Source organism: Gekko japonicus, unplaced genomic scaffold (genome assembly GCF_001447785.1).
Source record: "Gekko japonicus isolate JY-2015 unplaced genomic scaffold, Gekko_japonicus_V1.1 scaffold166, whole genome shotgun sequence".
In the NCBI taxonomy this organism is placed as follows: Eukaryota; Metazoa; Chordata; class Lepidosauria; order Squamata; family Gekkonidae; genus Gekko; species Gekko japonicus.
The window spans coordinates 538,759-555,096 of record NW_015173127.1 but is presented as its reverse complement, the minus strand read 5'-3'; the positions used below and the strand labels follow the sequence as shown (position 1 = coordinate 555,096).

Genomic DNA, 16,338 nt, shown 5'->3' with positions numbered 1-16,338 from the left:
CCTGAGTTTTGGTCACTGTGTGACATAAACTGTTGGACTGGATGGGCCACTGGCCTGATCCAACATGGCTTCTCTCATGTTCTTATGAGGGGATTGGATAAACATATGGAGCAGACGTCCATCAGTGGCTATTAGCCACAAGAGATACATGGAACATTATGTCTGGGGCAGTGATACTCTGTGTTCTTGGTGCTTGGGGGGGCAACAGTGGGAGGGCTTCTGGAGTTCTGGCCCCACTGGTGGACCTCCTGATGGCACCTGGGTTTTGGCCACTGTGTGACACAGAGTGTTGGACTGGATGGGCCACGGGCCTGATCCAACATGGCTTCTCTTACATTCTCAACTCTGTTCTTCTCTTGCCTTCCCTTTCAAACCTACGGGTCACCATAAGTCAACTGCGTCTTGATGGCACTTCCCACCACCAGTGCACATAACCATCTGTTTAATCTGGTTTAATGCCTTACAGTTGGAAGACAGGTTATGGGAAAGACTAGCTTCCCATTTGTGTCTCCACAGTGGACACCTTAGCATGTGAAGACAGGGAAACCAGGGTCTGGAAATACACGATGAAGCACATGTCTTGAAGCCACTGCCAGCTGTACATGAACGCATGAAGCTGCCTTACACCAAATCAGACCCTTGGTCCATCAAAGTCAGAACTGTCTGCTCAGACTAGCAGCAGATCTTCTAGGACTCAAGTAGAAAGGTCTTTCTCTTCTTCTGATACCTGATCTTTTAAATTGTAGATGCCAGGGACTGAACCTGGGACCTTTTACAAGCTAAACAGATGATCTACCACTAAGCCTGAGCCATTCCCCTTCAAGCTGTACCTCTTGAAGAATCACAGAATCGCAGAGTTGGAAGGGGCCATATAGGCCTAGTCCAACCCCCTGCTCAATGCAGGATCAGCCTGGAGCATCCCTGACAAGTGTTTGTCCAGCCGCTGCTTGAAGAAAGCCAGTGACGGGGAGTTCACCAGCTCCCTAGGCAGCTGATTTCACAGTTGAACAACTCTTACTGTAAAAAAAGTTTTCCTAATATCCAGCTGGTACCGCCCTACCCTTAATTTAAACCCATTCTCGTGAGTCCTCTCCTCTGCTGCCAACAGAAACAGCCCCCTGCCCTCCTCTAAGTGACACAGCCCTTCAAACACTTCAAGAGAGCCATCCTGTCCCCCCTCAGCCTCCTCTTCTCCAGCCTGAACATTCCCAGGTCCCTCAGCCTTTCCTCGTAGGGCTTGGTCTCCAGGCCCTTGATCGTCCTCGTCGCTCTCCTCTGCACCCGCTCCATTCTGTCCACATCCTTTTTGAAGTGAGGCCTCCAGAACTGCACACAATGCTCCAGGTGCGGCCTGACCAATCCAGTGTACAGCAGGACTATGACATCTTGCAATTTGGATGTTATGCTTCTGTTGATACAGCCCAAGATTGCATTAGCCTTTTTTGTCGTTGCATCAAACTGGCTGCTCATATTTAACTTTCGGTCCACCCGTACCCCAAGAACTTGTTCACACACACACTGCTACCCAGAAGTGTATCCCCCATCCAGTATGTGTGTTCCTCATTTTTGTTACCCAGATGTAGAACTTGGCACTTATTCTTGTTAAATTGCATCTTGTTCACATTCGCCCACTCTTCCAGCACGTTCTGATCTCGTTGAATTCTATCTCTATCTTCTGTGTTATCAGACTTAAATCTTCCCTCAGTGTTATCACAACAGCCACAAAAAGGTATCAGAGACATTCGAAGTCTGCTTTGGCTTAACATGCAAAGTTTGGTTTCTAGCACAAGGAAGATATGCTATTTTACATTGTCACACCTGGAGTCCATCCACAGTTGTCTTATTCCCTGGTGATGAGATGAACACTTACTGCTGGTGCATTAAGTCAGTGTCTTTTGTAATTCGAATCTGAGCACTGATTCCACCATTCTCCAACTCTGGAGCCGGCATAGGGTTTGACGTAGAGATGTGAAGGCCCGGAAAAAAACCGGAAAAATTAGGGGGGGGGGGTTCCGTTTTTTTCCTGAAGCCTTTTTGTTTTTTTCCGAAAAATTGGAAAAATTGAAAAAAGAAAAGAAAAGAAAAGAAAATTATTATGGAACGTTTTATTTTAACATGATGAATAAAATATTTTAAGACAAGGTGTTCAAATATTTTCCAAATCATTTCTAAAATATATATATATGGTATCAGATTGATGTAATTTCTGCGCAGTGAGGACAAGCAAGTCCTAGGTTACAAACTGAACTCTCCAATGCAAGAACAAGATGCATTTCTTCCTTTAGGAGGTGCAATTGTCAGAAGAAAATAAAAAGGTTTCAGTTTTGTTTTTGCATGTGGGTGGGTATTCTGTAATAATTGTTTGGATACACTGTATTTTTAATAGGCTAGTTGTGATAATTTCATGCCAAGTAAAAATGTCCATAGTCATATTTTATGTTCCTAAAGTAACAGAATGACTTTCAAACTAGAAAAGACAAAAGAAATGCTAATGTAGCATTTTTTTCAATTTTTCTGAAAATTTCTGTTTTTTCTGGGGGGAAAACGGGGGTTTTTCCGAGCTTCAAACTTTTTGGAAATTTTACATCTCTAGTTTGACGGTGACACTCCTGTGACACCTGAGCTCTGACCAGGTTCTCTTCTCACTGTACCATCACGGCTGTTTTTGGAGGGCCGGTCCAACCATTTGTAAGCATTTCTGAGTCAACTACAGATTGGGTGGAGTCATGACTAATGCAAAAAGAAGGTCCTCTTCCTGAGCCGTCTAGTGTGGATGAGTAATCGAGTGGATGAGTTATATCCGAAGCAACGTTCGCAGGATTGAACCCTTTTGGTGATAGGCTGAATGACTATGTTGTCGGGAAATGAAAATGTTAGTGAGCAGAATGGAATTCTTTTCTGATTCTTCAGCAGGCCTGCCATAATTTACACGCCAGTTTCATCGATTGGGTGCTTGTTACTACGAGTAAATACGTTAATTAAATTTCCATAAACTGTTCTGACCTTGAGGGATAGTATGGTTGGAGGGGGTGTATTTTGGTATACACATTTGTGTCTCCCCCACCCCCATTGCTGAGGAACACTACTTTTATCAGACACAATTAAGATTCCAAGATAGAGCCATTAAACCTACGTTTTCCCTAAGGCCTCGGTGGTGGTGGTGGTGGAGGAGGAGGAAGAGGTGGAGGAGGAGGAGGCGGAGATTGGATTTATACCCCACCCTTCACTCGGAGCCTCAGAGTGGCTTACAAACTCCTTTCCCTTCCCCACCCCACCCTGTGAGGTAGGTGAGGCTGAGAGAGCTCTTTCCGGAACTGCTCTTTCAAGAACAGCTCTGACAGAACTATGGCTTGCCCAAGGTCATCCAGAAGCTGCAAGTGGAGGCGTGGGGAATCAAACCCGGTGCTCCCAGATTACAGTCCGCGCACTTAACCGCGACACCAAACTGGCTGTGAAGTGCTCTTCTCAAGAATGAAAGCATGAGACCTGTTAAGTCCATCGATTAGGGTTGTGAACCTCCAGGTGGGAGCTGGAGATCTCACAGAATTACAACTGACTACAGAGATATCAGTTCCCCTGGAGAAAATGGCTGCTCTGGAGGGTGGGCTCTATAGCATTAGATCCTGCTGAGGCTCCTCCTCTCTCCAAACCACCTGGGCTCCGCTCCCCCAAATCTCCAGGAATTTCCCAGCCCACAGTTGGCAACCCTAGTGGGGGTCGAGGAAGGAAGCACATTCTATCCCAGAGGTGTCAAACTCGTTCGTTATGAGGGCCGGATAGTATGCTAACTGCAGAATTTGCCTTGTCACAGAATTTGCTTTCCCCTGGTGCAGAATTCTGCTGAGTACACCCAGCCCCGATCTAGCACCTCTGGAACATAAGAACATAAGAGACGCCAATGTTGAATCAGGCCAAAGGCCCATCCAGTCCAACACTCTGTATCACACAGTAGCCAGAAATACCTGGTGCCATCAGGAGGTCCACCAGTGGGGCCAGGACATTAGAAGCCCTCCCACTGTTGACCCCCCCCCCAAGCACCAAGATGACAGAGCATCACTTGCCCCAGAGCCCCTATCTATACCTTGTGGCTAAGAGCCACTGATGGACCTCTGCTCCATATGCTTATCTAATTCCCTTTTGAAGCCGTCCATGCTTGTAGCCGCCACCCCTTCCTGTGGCAGTGAGTTCCATGTGTTAATCACTCTTTGGGTGCAGAAGTACTTCCTTTTATCCGTTCTAACCTGACCGCTCAGCAATTTCATGGAGTGCCCACGAGTTCTTGTATTGTGAGAAAGGGAGAAAAGTACCTCTTTCTCTACCTGCTCTTTCCCATGCATAATCTTATAAACCTCAATCATGTCACCCCTCAGTCGTCGTTTCTCCAAGCTAAAGAGCCCTAAGCGCCTTAACCTTTCCTCTACTGACATTATGGAGTTGCCTTCCTTCTGTTCTCCAGCATGGGGGAAGAATGAGGGACATGGGAGAAAAGGTTTACTGTTTGTAAAAAAAAAAAATATCTGTATTTCTCACGTAAGGTTTGGGTGTCTGCCTAACGGAGACCACATGGCACAGTTTACAGCTAAGCCATAAACCCCTTTTCCACAGCCTTGCTCACAATAACTGTCTTTGCATTAAATGAATGCATTTTCCTCCCTTGGGCAGGTATTTCCTTTCATTTATGCCTGAAAGGCGTGCGATAACCTTAAACTTCCCCAACTGAGATTCATGGCGAGCCATGAAACTTAATCCCAGAGTGATAAACCTCATCTAAAGCCAGGAAGGGGGAAAGAACACAGACCGAGATTGTACACGAGGAACCGTCAGAGCCATCGCAAACTCAGGCTCGTATAGAAAGGTTGTGATGCAGGAAGAGAGACCCGGGGCACGATCCGGCCGAAGGAAACCGCAGTCAAGTCCCATTAATTTCAAAGGGAGAAGTTTAAGGAAATGTCTAAGGCTTTCATTGAAACCAATCATACTTTGTGCCCTGTTCACTGAAACTAGCCATACTTTGTGCCCCAACCCTATTGCATGACCCTAATCCATGCCCAAACAAGAATTTACATCACTAATCTGATAGTGAGGGATGAATACATCCCAGATTAAATCCTAGAAATAACACATCTTGGGTTTGTGCTGAGCGTAATACTTAAGAGGAAACCTGCTGGACCAGACCAGTGGTCCATCTAGACCAGCATCCTGTTTCACTCCGCAGCCAATCAAAGAGACCGTGGCGGCCTTCCCCTGATGCTGCCTCCCAGCACTGGTATACAGAGGTATACTGCCTCTGCATATGGAAGCTCCCTTGGCTTGTTGTGATGGATGGAGCTATCCTCCATTAAATTATCTAATTCCTTTTTAAAACCATCTGTGCTCATGGTCATCGTCGTGTCCACTGGCAGTGAATTCCACAGTTTGATCATTTACTGAGTAAAGAACTTCTTCCTTTTGTCTATTCTGAAACTACTGCCCATCGACTTCGTTGGGTGGCCCGAGTAACAGCATTCCGTCCAGCAAAGGGGGTCTGAGCTACTTGAGATGTGAGTTTTGTACCACTTGGACGTTATTCTGAAATTTTGCCATTTCTGTGTAATGATGGGGGATTTATTTTCATAGGCTCTCCAGATTTCTATCCATTGGTCATGGGTGAGATCAGTTTTAAATTTTACAAATTTCCCCCCAGTATTTTTGGTATGGTAGTGTTGTGTTTTCTTGGAAACCCGAAGGGGTCACCGTAAATCATCAGCGACTTCAGGGTACTTTCTACCGCCAAAGTCCCTAAACCTTTAGCCTTTTCGCCTAGGAAAGATGATCCGACAACCCCCTTAATCACCTCCTTCTGTGCTCCTTCTAGGTCTGCAATATATATTTTTTTGAAATACGGTGACCGGAACTGTACACAGCGTTCTAAAACAAAGTTTGGGTCCAGTGGCACCTTTAAGACCAACAGCTAAACTTTGTTGGCCTTAAAACAGGGGTGGCCAAACTTGCTTAACGTAACAGCCACACAGAATAAATGTGGCTTTAAGACCAACAGCTAAACTTTGTTGGCCTTAAAACAGGGGTGGCCAAACTTGCTTAACGTAACAGCCACACAGAATAAATGTGGCTTTAAGACCAACAGCTAAACTTTGTTGGCCTTAAAACAGGGGTGGCCAAACTTGCTTAACGTAACAGCCACACAGAATAAATGTCAGAAGTTTGAGAGCTGCAAGACATGAACAAATATTACACACACGTTTTTATTGAAAAATATGCACCTTTGAGCACTGGTCCCAATAACGACCTTGTGGGACATCATTGCTTGGTTCAATGCAAGAAGCGCCCAAATATTCCCTCCCTCTGCTCCCTGCCGTTTAACCAGGGTTTAACCCTTAAGAGGACTGGAAAGCTTCCTCAGGAGTCTTTGATGAGATATGCCATCAAAAGCCACCAGTTGCTAGGCAGAAAATTTACTGACTGCGGATTCACGGACGGCTTTGACAATATTTTGCCCCTTCAATTGATCAGTTTTCCCCCACTTTTTCGGTTAAGGCCTAGGAAAAGTTCAGGCTTCTCAGCTGCTCCCAATCATTTCATTTCCAAAAAAATATTTTTAATTATTTCTTTGGAAACACAGTTAGAAGAGAAGAAGAAGTAAACAAACAGCCCTTCCTAGTTCAAGAAGAGCAATGTGGTGCAATGGTTAGAGTCTCAAAACAGGCTCTGGGAGACCCCGATTTCAATCCACTCTCTACTGTGGAAGCTTGCTGGGTGACCCTGGGCGAGTCACACATTCACAGCCTCACCTACCTCACAGGGGTGTTGTGAGAATAAAACGAAGATGGGGAGAATGAGGTAATTTGCTTTGGCTACCCACTAGAGATAAAAGTGGGGAATGAATATCTAAATAAAGATAAGGCACCTTATAACCTGTTATATCAAACACGACAGTTCCCCAGTGGGTAAAATCGTGGGAAATGAATGAATGAATAAATAAAGGCATTGAATTCTGGGTAAGGTGCCACCACTATGCAGATTACACTGATAATTTCACACAGAACAGGATACATTGTGAGCCATTCAGTGTCATTTACAAGATCTGTGCGGGGGGGGGGGGGGGAGACTCCAGCCACTGACATGAAGACACACAATTCAGAGCTTTATTGAGCTGGACTAGACGATTAAGTGATTCCCTGCTAAGCAAAAGACCATGAAAAATCCCATTTGCCTTTGACAGCTAAAGCACACCAGCAGGAACTCAGCTTTTCTTGATGAAAGAAGAGGGGGGGGGGGAAATCAGTCCTTAAAACAATCCAGCAACACACACCTCACGAGATACCCCTTCCAGTCTCACCCCCCACATCGTAACAGCTTGTCTGTTCCTGCTCCATGTTCCAGGAGTTCCCTGGAATATCCATTCCCTGCACGCCATAAGCAGAGTTGCCTGTTTGAAAGCGCTCAAATTGATTTGCACAAAAGTATCCAAAATACGTCACCTACATTATCTCCATCTTCGCGATGGCCTTGCTAGAAGAGCCCTGCTGGATCAGACCAATAGCCCATTCAGTCCAGCATCCTGTCTCACACAGGAGACAACCAGTTCTTCTGGATAGCCAACATGACATAGAGGCCGAGGCCTTCATAAGAGAACATCCGAAGAACTCTGCCGGATCGGACCAGTGGTCCATCCAGTCCAGCGTCCTGTCTCACACAGTGGTCAGCCAGTTCCTCTGGAGGGCCAACAACAGGGCAGAGAGGCCGAGGCCTTCATAAGAGAACATCCGAAGAACTCTGCCGGATCGGACCAGTGGTCCATCCAGTCCAGCGTCCTGTCTCACACAGTGGTCAGCCAGTTCCTCTGGAGGGCCAACAACAGGGCAGAGAGGCCGAGGCCTTCATAAGAGAACATCCGAAGAACTCTGCCGGATCGGACCAGTGGTCCATCCAGTCCAGTGTCCTGTCTCACACAGTGGCCGGCCAGTCCCTCTGGAGGCGTTAATTATACATATGGAAACCAGTCAGAGGCATGAAAATCAGAGATCCCGAAGGAAACTGGAAAATACACGCTAAATAGCCAAAAGGTGCACTATATTTAACAATTGTTCAAAGATAGTAATAACAATAGATCTTCATAGACGTGATCAAAACCAGTTCTTTTTAGTCGTTAATGAAACTTTCTGGAATAGTGTTCCATTTCATTGTAAACACTTCTTCTGAACTGTGTGTTTTCTTAATGGTATAGTCTCTCAGCATTTTTGGCATCTGCCTGGGAAAGATGAATTGAAAGAACTTGACGACTGTTGTCTGAAATTCCATGATGAAGAATATGTCGCTTTACGAGAGAGATGAGACAGACAGTGTCCCCTGTAAGCTGAGTTAGTGTGAGCTAGCTCACAGTTTTTTAGCCCCCAATTCACACGTTTCTGTCTCTGCTCAGGAAGGACAGCTCCAGAGCAAACTATGCAGCGGCCAAATCACTCGTTCACACCTTTAATACCAGTAGCTCACAAAGTAGAATTTTTGCTCATAAGACTCCACAGCTTAGAGAGAGCATTGGTCGCAGCCAACTTATGGTGACCCTGTAGGGTTTTCAAGGCACGAGATGAACACAGGTGGCTTGCCATTGCCTGCCTCTGCATTGCAACCCTAGACTTCCTTGGTGGTCTCCCATCCAAATACTAACCAGGGCTGACCCTGCTTCACTTCTGAGATCAGACGAGATCAGGCTTGCCTAGGCGAGATCCAGGTCAGAATACTCTTTTAATGATGCAGAAATTCTTACAACAGGGGCCGCGGTGGCTCGAGTGGTTAAGACGCTGAACTGCAGACTGGAAGGTCTGTAGTTAGGCAGTTCGAGACCCGGGTGCCGCATGACGGAGTGAGCTCCCGTCTCTGGTCCCAGCTCCTGCCAACCTAGCAGTTCGAAAGCTAGAAACTGCAAGCAGATAAATAGGTACCGCTTCGGTGGGAAGGTAACAGCGTTCCGTGCGCCTCAGCATCTAGTCATGCCGGCCACATGGCCACGGAAAATGTCTTCGGACAGCGCTGCCTCTTCGGGTTGGAAACGGAGATGAGCACTGCCCCCTAGAGTCGGATTCGACTGGCTTCCGAGCATGGGAAATATTTACCTTTCCTAATTCTTACAGCAGCTGAAGTGTAAGGTAATGGCTCTTGTGCTTTACCCTCACTCTACAAAGCTCAAGGAAGCGTATGTGCCTCTCCTCTCCTCCACTCTCCCCTGCTTCACAGGGTTGTTGTGAGGCTGGCTGCAAGAGAATTTTGTAAAACTCTTCAATGGACCCACAAGCTCCACCTTATATCAAAAACCCACTGAGTGCCAAACACACCAGCACGCTTCCAGCCACCACCCGAAACAGATGCAAGAATCCATAACCTACACTCCGGCACAGCATTACAACTGTACTTCCTCTGACAGGGACTCTTATCTTGAGGATTTACAAAAGGCTTTTCAAAATTACTACAGTGTCCTCGTCCGTCCTTCCAAGTATAGTGCCCTGACTTGGATGGCCGTTGCTAGCCTGATATCGTCAGATCTGAGAAGCTAAGTAGAGTCAGCCCTGGTTAGTACTTGGATGGGAGACCACCAAGGAAGTCCAGGATTGCTACACAGAGGAAGGCAGTGGCAAACCCCTTCTGAACGTATTTCGCCTTGGAAACCCTACAAGGTTGCTATAAGTCAACTGCGACATAAGAACATCAGAAGAGCCCTGCTGTACCAAATTGGACCGGTTCGGGTAACACCTTGCAAGGTTGACTTCTGGCAACCACTTGAGGGCTGGATTTTACCTGAAGGGGTGGTGACAACCGAAGGAGGGGGCAAAACGGTGGCTAGTCTTGCCCCACAATGTGACAGAGGCCTTGACAATGCTCTACAGCCACCAGGACAACAACCTGAAGAAACTGGAAGATGAATGTTATCATCCTAGCCCTATGAATTCCTAGGTTCCAGCATTACAAATTTCAGCTGTCTCCCAATTTGTCAGTCTCACTGCTGTTTTGTTTTATTTTTATTGCCGGTGTCTGCCGAGCTGGGATGCATTTAATGATGGTCCAAAGCAGTTTGTTGATTGAATCAGAAAATGCAAATACCACACCTTCCTGCCCTGTTTTCATTCACACAGATCCTATTCATTTCAATGCATGTTTGCATAAGGGAACTTCCTAAAAGATTGTACTCTGTCAGTCAGTTCTGTGTACAGTTTGGTGTAGTGGTTACGTGTGTGGACTCTAATCTGGGAGAACCGGATTTGATTCCCCACTCCTCCACTTGCACGTGCTGATGTGACCTTGGGTCAGTCACAAGCTCTGGCACAGCTGTCCTTGAAAAAGAGCAGTTTGTGTCAGAGTTCTCTCAGCCCCACCCACCTCACAGGGTGTCTGTTGTGGGGAGGGGAAGGGAAAGGAGTTTGTAAGCCGCTCTGAGACTCCGAGTGAAGGGCAGGGTATAAATGAATCTCTTCTCTTCTTCTTCTCTTCTTATTGTGCCACACATGCAAACCAATCTACATAAGACTACAACCTTTATAGCACCTAGATGCACAGCCTAAATGAGCGGCTTTACCTTGCTTTGTAGTTGAACCAACTACAAAGGGAATACAGGGAAATTAGTACCCCGGCAGCTTTGCAGTCATTCTCTCTTAGGCATTTCACAAACAAAGCTAAAAACATGCTTTAAAGTGTGATCCTAAATACAGTGACACCCTTCTACTTCTTTGGGACCTAGAAACGTGCAACTCTGCTTAGGACTGTGCTGTCAGTCTCTCATATACACCTTGTGAATGTTGCTAAAGGATGATATACTGCAGAAGAGAGCTACTTTCAAATGTGATGCAAAATTCCAGTCCAACAGATCCTTCAGTTGAATTAGACCAATGGGAAAAGAGAAAATGGACAAGTCTCAGCTGGTGGAAACAGCCTTCAACAGTTAAGGAAGAACAATTTGTTTTAGTATTCTGCTTGCATACTGCATCTTCTTCTTCAAGTTCAGTATTTTTCAAATAGGGCTTCTACAAACACTTGGGTTCCTCAGACCTGAAGGGGAGGCTTCTTGAATGAGGTCAGTAATGGCTGACAAGATGTCTTGAATGACATCACCGTTGCTTGACCATTACACCTTTGCAGTTTGGCTTCACAGGAGAGATGCTAGGTACACTCTCAGTTTGGGTAGACCGGGGATCCCCAACAAGGCACCAAAGGGCACCACAGTGCCCACCAACAACTTCCCTGGTGAACATAAGAACAGCCTTGATAGATCAGATCAGTGCTCCACCTATTCCATCATCCTGTCTCACAGTGGCCAACTAGTTCACACTACCTCCTGGCTCTGGGATTCAGAGGATAAATGCCTCTGAACGTGGAGGTTCCCCTCAGTCCCCACGGCTAGTAGCCCCTGACAGACTTATCCTCCACGAATCTATCTAATTCCCTTTTAAAGCTGTCTATTCCTGGACCCTCATGACATCCTTCGGCAGCAAATTCCACATTTTAACCACTCACCATGTAAAGTAATATTTCCTTTTGACCTTCTTGAACCTACTGCCCATCAGCTTCATTGGATGCCCTCAAGTTCTAGTCTTTTGGGTGGAGGGAGAAAAAGTTCCCTTTGTCCACTCTCTCCACCCCATGCATAATTTTATAAGCCCTCTATATCAACTCCCTCTGCCTCATGCATAATTTTATAAACCCTCTATCATGTCAACTTGATGGCACTTTCCAGCACCACCATATGGTACAGTAAGAGAGGAGATCAATAGAGCCAGAATGGTACCGTGCCTGCAACAAGACAGACCCAAGGTCAACTACAGCTAACCACAGAATCACTTTGTTACATCATCAATGATCTACAGCTTCTCCCGGATAAGGACGTTTGGGGACAGCTGGTCTCTCCCCGCTTACAGACAGCCCCCTTCCCAACTTAAAACCGCTTCTCGCCAACAACAAGGGACAACCAAAGAGAGAGAAAAGGCCAGGAAATCAAACCCTGCAACAGACCTAGATGCTAGCTTGGTCCTCACATACACAAAGGTTAATGCTATCATGGCACCCAATAACAGCAACTACACCAACACTGGGCTCATCCACATGCATATCGTCCAGGTTAGCATTTGCCATCATGTGCTAGCAATGCCCTTCCACTATCTACACCGGAAAAATATGCCCGTCCCGACATGAAAAAAAATCGATCAACACAAATCTGACACAAGTAATCCCAACAATCAAAAATCAATGGGGGAACATCTTCCTGGAGGTATCAATGCAGATCTGACAGTCACTGTTGTACAGAAAACTTCAAAGGGAATATACAATGAGAAACTGGTAAATTAGAACCCACCAAGGCACTGAACACCTTTTGTCACCCTGGCTTAAACAGAGACTCAGATTTCCTTACTTGCTATAATTTCTGATAGTGCAAAAGGATCAACTTCTTAGAAGCTTCAAGTGGCTGATTTCAACAAGCTGTATCCTATTACAGCTTTCTATTGCAGGGTCGACTGCTCTGGGTTAGGAAATTCCAGGAGATTCTGGGGGTAAAATATCTGGGGAGGGCAGGGTTTGGGGACATCTCTGAGAGATATAATACTATCAAACCCACCTTCCAAAGCACCCATTTTCACCAGGGGAACTGATCTCTGTAACCAGAAGACCAGCTGTAATTCTGACACTAGACCCACAACCCTAGATGTTAGTTAATTTTCTTATACTTTTGGACCATTTCTTCCTGGATTAGTTGTTCTTTGGCTGCGGTCACACGGAGCATTAGGCACGCTAGAGAGACGGAAGATAGGCGGATTTTCCGGGCGCCATCTCACCGCCACATCTGGGAAGCGTAGAGCTCCCGTGGCTCACCCGAGGCTTCATTCCGAAGATGCGCTGTAAAAAACTAGTACCTCCGAGGTACTAGTTTCCGAAAACCGCGGGGCATGAGCGGGCGTCTGATCACATTTCCGGTGGTAGTTCCGGCGCCCACCCATGTCCCCTCGCAAAAAGGGTTTTTTCCCAAGTCTCCACAGATGCGCACAAGCACCCAATGGAGCATGCGCACACTTTAGTTTTTAAAAAACCACAACCCCATTTGCCCCGCGGCCCCGCTTCTTTGCAGAGCCGCAGGATTGTCCAGCACCTCCCCCCTAACCCCAGGACCTCCACGGAACGTCTGCTCGTGCAACTGCACATTATTTTGCCCCGGGGCAAACAGCCACACTTCCCCCCCCCCCCGCATTTTCCAGCCCGTATGACCGGGGCCTTTATTCTGCTTAGTTACACTTTAGTTTATCTGCAACCCAATAGCAAAGAGGCTGGAACCTCTGACCTCTCTCGTCCTCTGTTATACAAAACAACATACTTCATTCCTGTCTATTACAAAAAGAACCACACCAGATTTAGGACAGGATTTACACCAGGGTTCCAGGTCCAGCCTGGTAATCAAGAGGAGACTGGGGGGGAGACAGGTAATCATTGGCAATAATGTGACATCACTTCTGGGAAAAATGCCAGAAGTGACGCCACGCCTCCCTAGGAATCATTGGACACTCTATGGTTAAACCAGTTTGCCCCAGAAGCGACATCACACCACAGGCAATCATGGGCCATTTTTTTTCTTTCACTCCCACTCTGGGTGGCAGCAGGAAACAAAAATAGGGGTCAGAAGGGGACTGGTGCCCTAATTTACATCAACCCTCTCTCTCCCACAACTCCACCCTTTCCATCCCCTCCCATTCTGCAATTTTACTTACAAATGGTGCAAAATATTTTCCTTCCAATTTGCATCTGAAGAAGTGAGCCCTGACTCATGAAAGCTCATGCTTGGAAAAAAATGTTGTTAGTCTTTAAGGTGCCACTGGACTCCTGTTTCATTTAGCTTCAATAGACTAACACACCTACCCCCTATAGCCTCAAATTTAAACCCTTGCTCAATTTCTTGGCCTTTGATTAATTTCATAGCGTGTTTTTATATGCACCTCTACTAGACTAAAACTGGACGCGCCCTCTCAGCTTAGACCTGCAAATGTAAGCAAATAAGAGATGGGATGTATTTACTTACTCGTTTGCCTCATTTATACCCTGCCTTTCTCCCTAACAGGGACCTAAACTAGCTTACCTCATTCTCCTTGCCTCCATTTTATCCTCACCACAACCAAGTGAGGTAGGTGCGGCCAAAAGTGCATGACTGGGCCAAGGTCAACCAGGATGCGACACAGTAGAGTGGGGATTCAAACATAGGCCTCCCAGATCTTGACCCCCTGTTACAGATATACGGTTGCCAGGTCCTTCCTGGCTACTGTTGGAGGGAGGGTAGAGTTGCCAGCTCCAGGTTGGGAAACTCCTGGAGATTTGGGGGCAGAGTCTGGGGAGGACAGGGACCTCAGTGGGGTACCATGCCACAGAGTCCTCCCTCCAAAACATCCATTCTCTCCAGTGGAACCAATCTCTGTAATCTGGAGATGAGTTTGTAATTCTGGAAGATCCTCAGGTCCCACCTGGAGGCTGGCATCCATACAAAAGCAAAAAGGGGCCTCTGCTTGAACATGGGCAGAGCGCACTTCCATACTAGGATTGCCAACTTCCAGGAGGTGGCCGAAGATCTCCTGGGATTACAACTGATTTCCAGGTGACAAGGGTTAAATTCTCCTGGAGAAAGGCGGCTTTGGAAGGTGACACTATGGCATAGTACCCCAGGGAAGTCCCTCCCCTCCCCAAACCCCCCCCCCCCAAGGCCCCCCCCCCCCCCCCCCCCCAAATCTCCAGGTATTTCCCAACCCAGAGCTGGCAACATTGTTCCACACTCACAACCTGACTTCATCGCTCAGGGATCAGGGGAAGCACCTTTTAGGGTGATGCAGCTTCTAGACATACATAAACCAGCCACCGCTTATTTGTTCTTTAAGGAAAACGACTACAAATGGGAGGTGGGGGGCTGCTGGTTTGCTTTGCTCCCAGTCCCCACCCCACACCTCGCAGAAACACCACCTTTGCAGCACTTACAGCGTGTGCCCGCAGACGTTGACCATCAGCTTGAGGGAGGGATTCCTGTACTTGGTGGTCTTGCAGCGGGGGCAGCCCTGGTCGTCCATGGTGGGTTCCCAACTCCAGCGGGAGGCGCTTCCCTCCGCCTCCTCCCCCACGGCTTGTTTTCAGCCGCTCCGCTTTGCTCCGCTGAGAAGATTCCCCCCCATGAAAGCCGCGTCCGCCAGAAAACACCGCCCGGGCGGATCGTCAGCTGCGAAACAAGAGTTCCGGATGGAGATTTCTCGTGCAACCCCGTGGCATTAACACGGCATTCGTGTGCCTTTTGGGGAAAGGGAAGGCAAGCTCGGAAAGGGAGCGGAGGAGCTGTCAGTTAAGAGTCCTTGAGCCCTGATGAGAGTGCGGTGGGGGGGGGGGGGGGGGGGCAGTTAGACCCGCACCGATTGGGGCTGGCAAACCGTAAAGAAATAGAGCAAGCTGCGTTGTTGGGTTGCTAAACCTAATATTTTCTCAGTACAAAGTTTGAGTCCAGTGGCACCTTTAAGACCAACAACGTTTGATTTTCTGTGTGTAAGCTTTCGTGTGCATGCACACACTCCGTTAGATATCTGCTGAAGTGCGCGTGCACACGAAAGCTTATACCCAGAATTAAACTTTTTTGGTCTTAAAGGTGCCACTGGACTCAAAACCTTGCCCCGTTGCTTCAGACCACCTCGGCTACCCACCTGAATCTGACTTTTTTTTTTTGTTCTTTTAAGACCAGCCGTTATCTCCGACTCCGCGCTCCTCTCCTGTGCAAAAATAAAGCCCGTGGGTTTCAATAGTATTTACACCCACGTAGGAGCAAAGCTGCCAGAACCATCACGGCCCCCGCGTGACTACGGTTGCCAACTCCAGGTTCGGAAATACCTGGAGATTTTAGGGTGGAGCCTGGAAGGATTGGGGGGGGGGGACCCTTAACAGGGAATCATTCTGTACAGTCCATCTCCCAGAACAGTAAAAGCAAAAAAAGGACTTGTTTCCCGACTGACTACTTCTAACAACTATGACAAATCGATCTCATTTTAAAGACCCCTCCTATTCAAGGGGAAGCTTGCCGCCACTGGGGGCCTATAGGGCAAAACAGGCTCAGCCGCCCAACCCAACAAGAGGACATTTTTATCAGTTTTGTTTTAACCAAAAGAGGATGGACACCAAAAGAAAGAGGACAGTTTGGTGTAGTGGTTAAGTGTTTAAAAGGGAGAACCGGGTTTGACTCCCCACTTCTCCACATGCAGTTGCTGGATGACCTTGGGCAAGCCATAGTTCTGTCAGAGGTGCTCTTGAAAAGAGCAGTTTCTGTCAGAGCTCTCTCAGCCCCTGTTGGGTATT

At 47.2% G+C, this 16,338-nt stretch overlaps 1 protein-coding gene across 1 annotated transcript in view; it reads right to left on the bottom strand.

The window, feature by feature from the left end:
* The window catches only part of MNAT1 (MNAT CDK-activating kinase assembly factor 1), a 201,672-nt gene extending 186,460 nt beyond the window's left edge, over window positions 1-15,212 (bottom strand). Inside the window, exon 1 of the mRNA XM_015422017.1 lies at window positions 14,986-15,212. Within this exon, the coding sequence (XP_015277503.1) occupies window positions 14,986-15,074 (89 nt within the window). The 5' untranslated portion in view covers window positions 15,075-15,212. The remainder of the gene's footprint in view (window positions 1-14,985) is intronic.
* Between the last annotated feature and the right edge of the window lie 1,126 nt (window positions 15,213-16,338).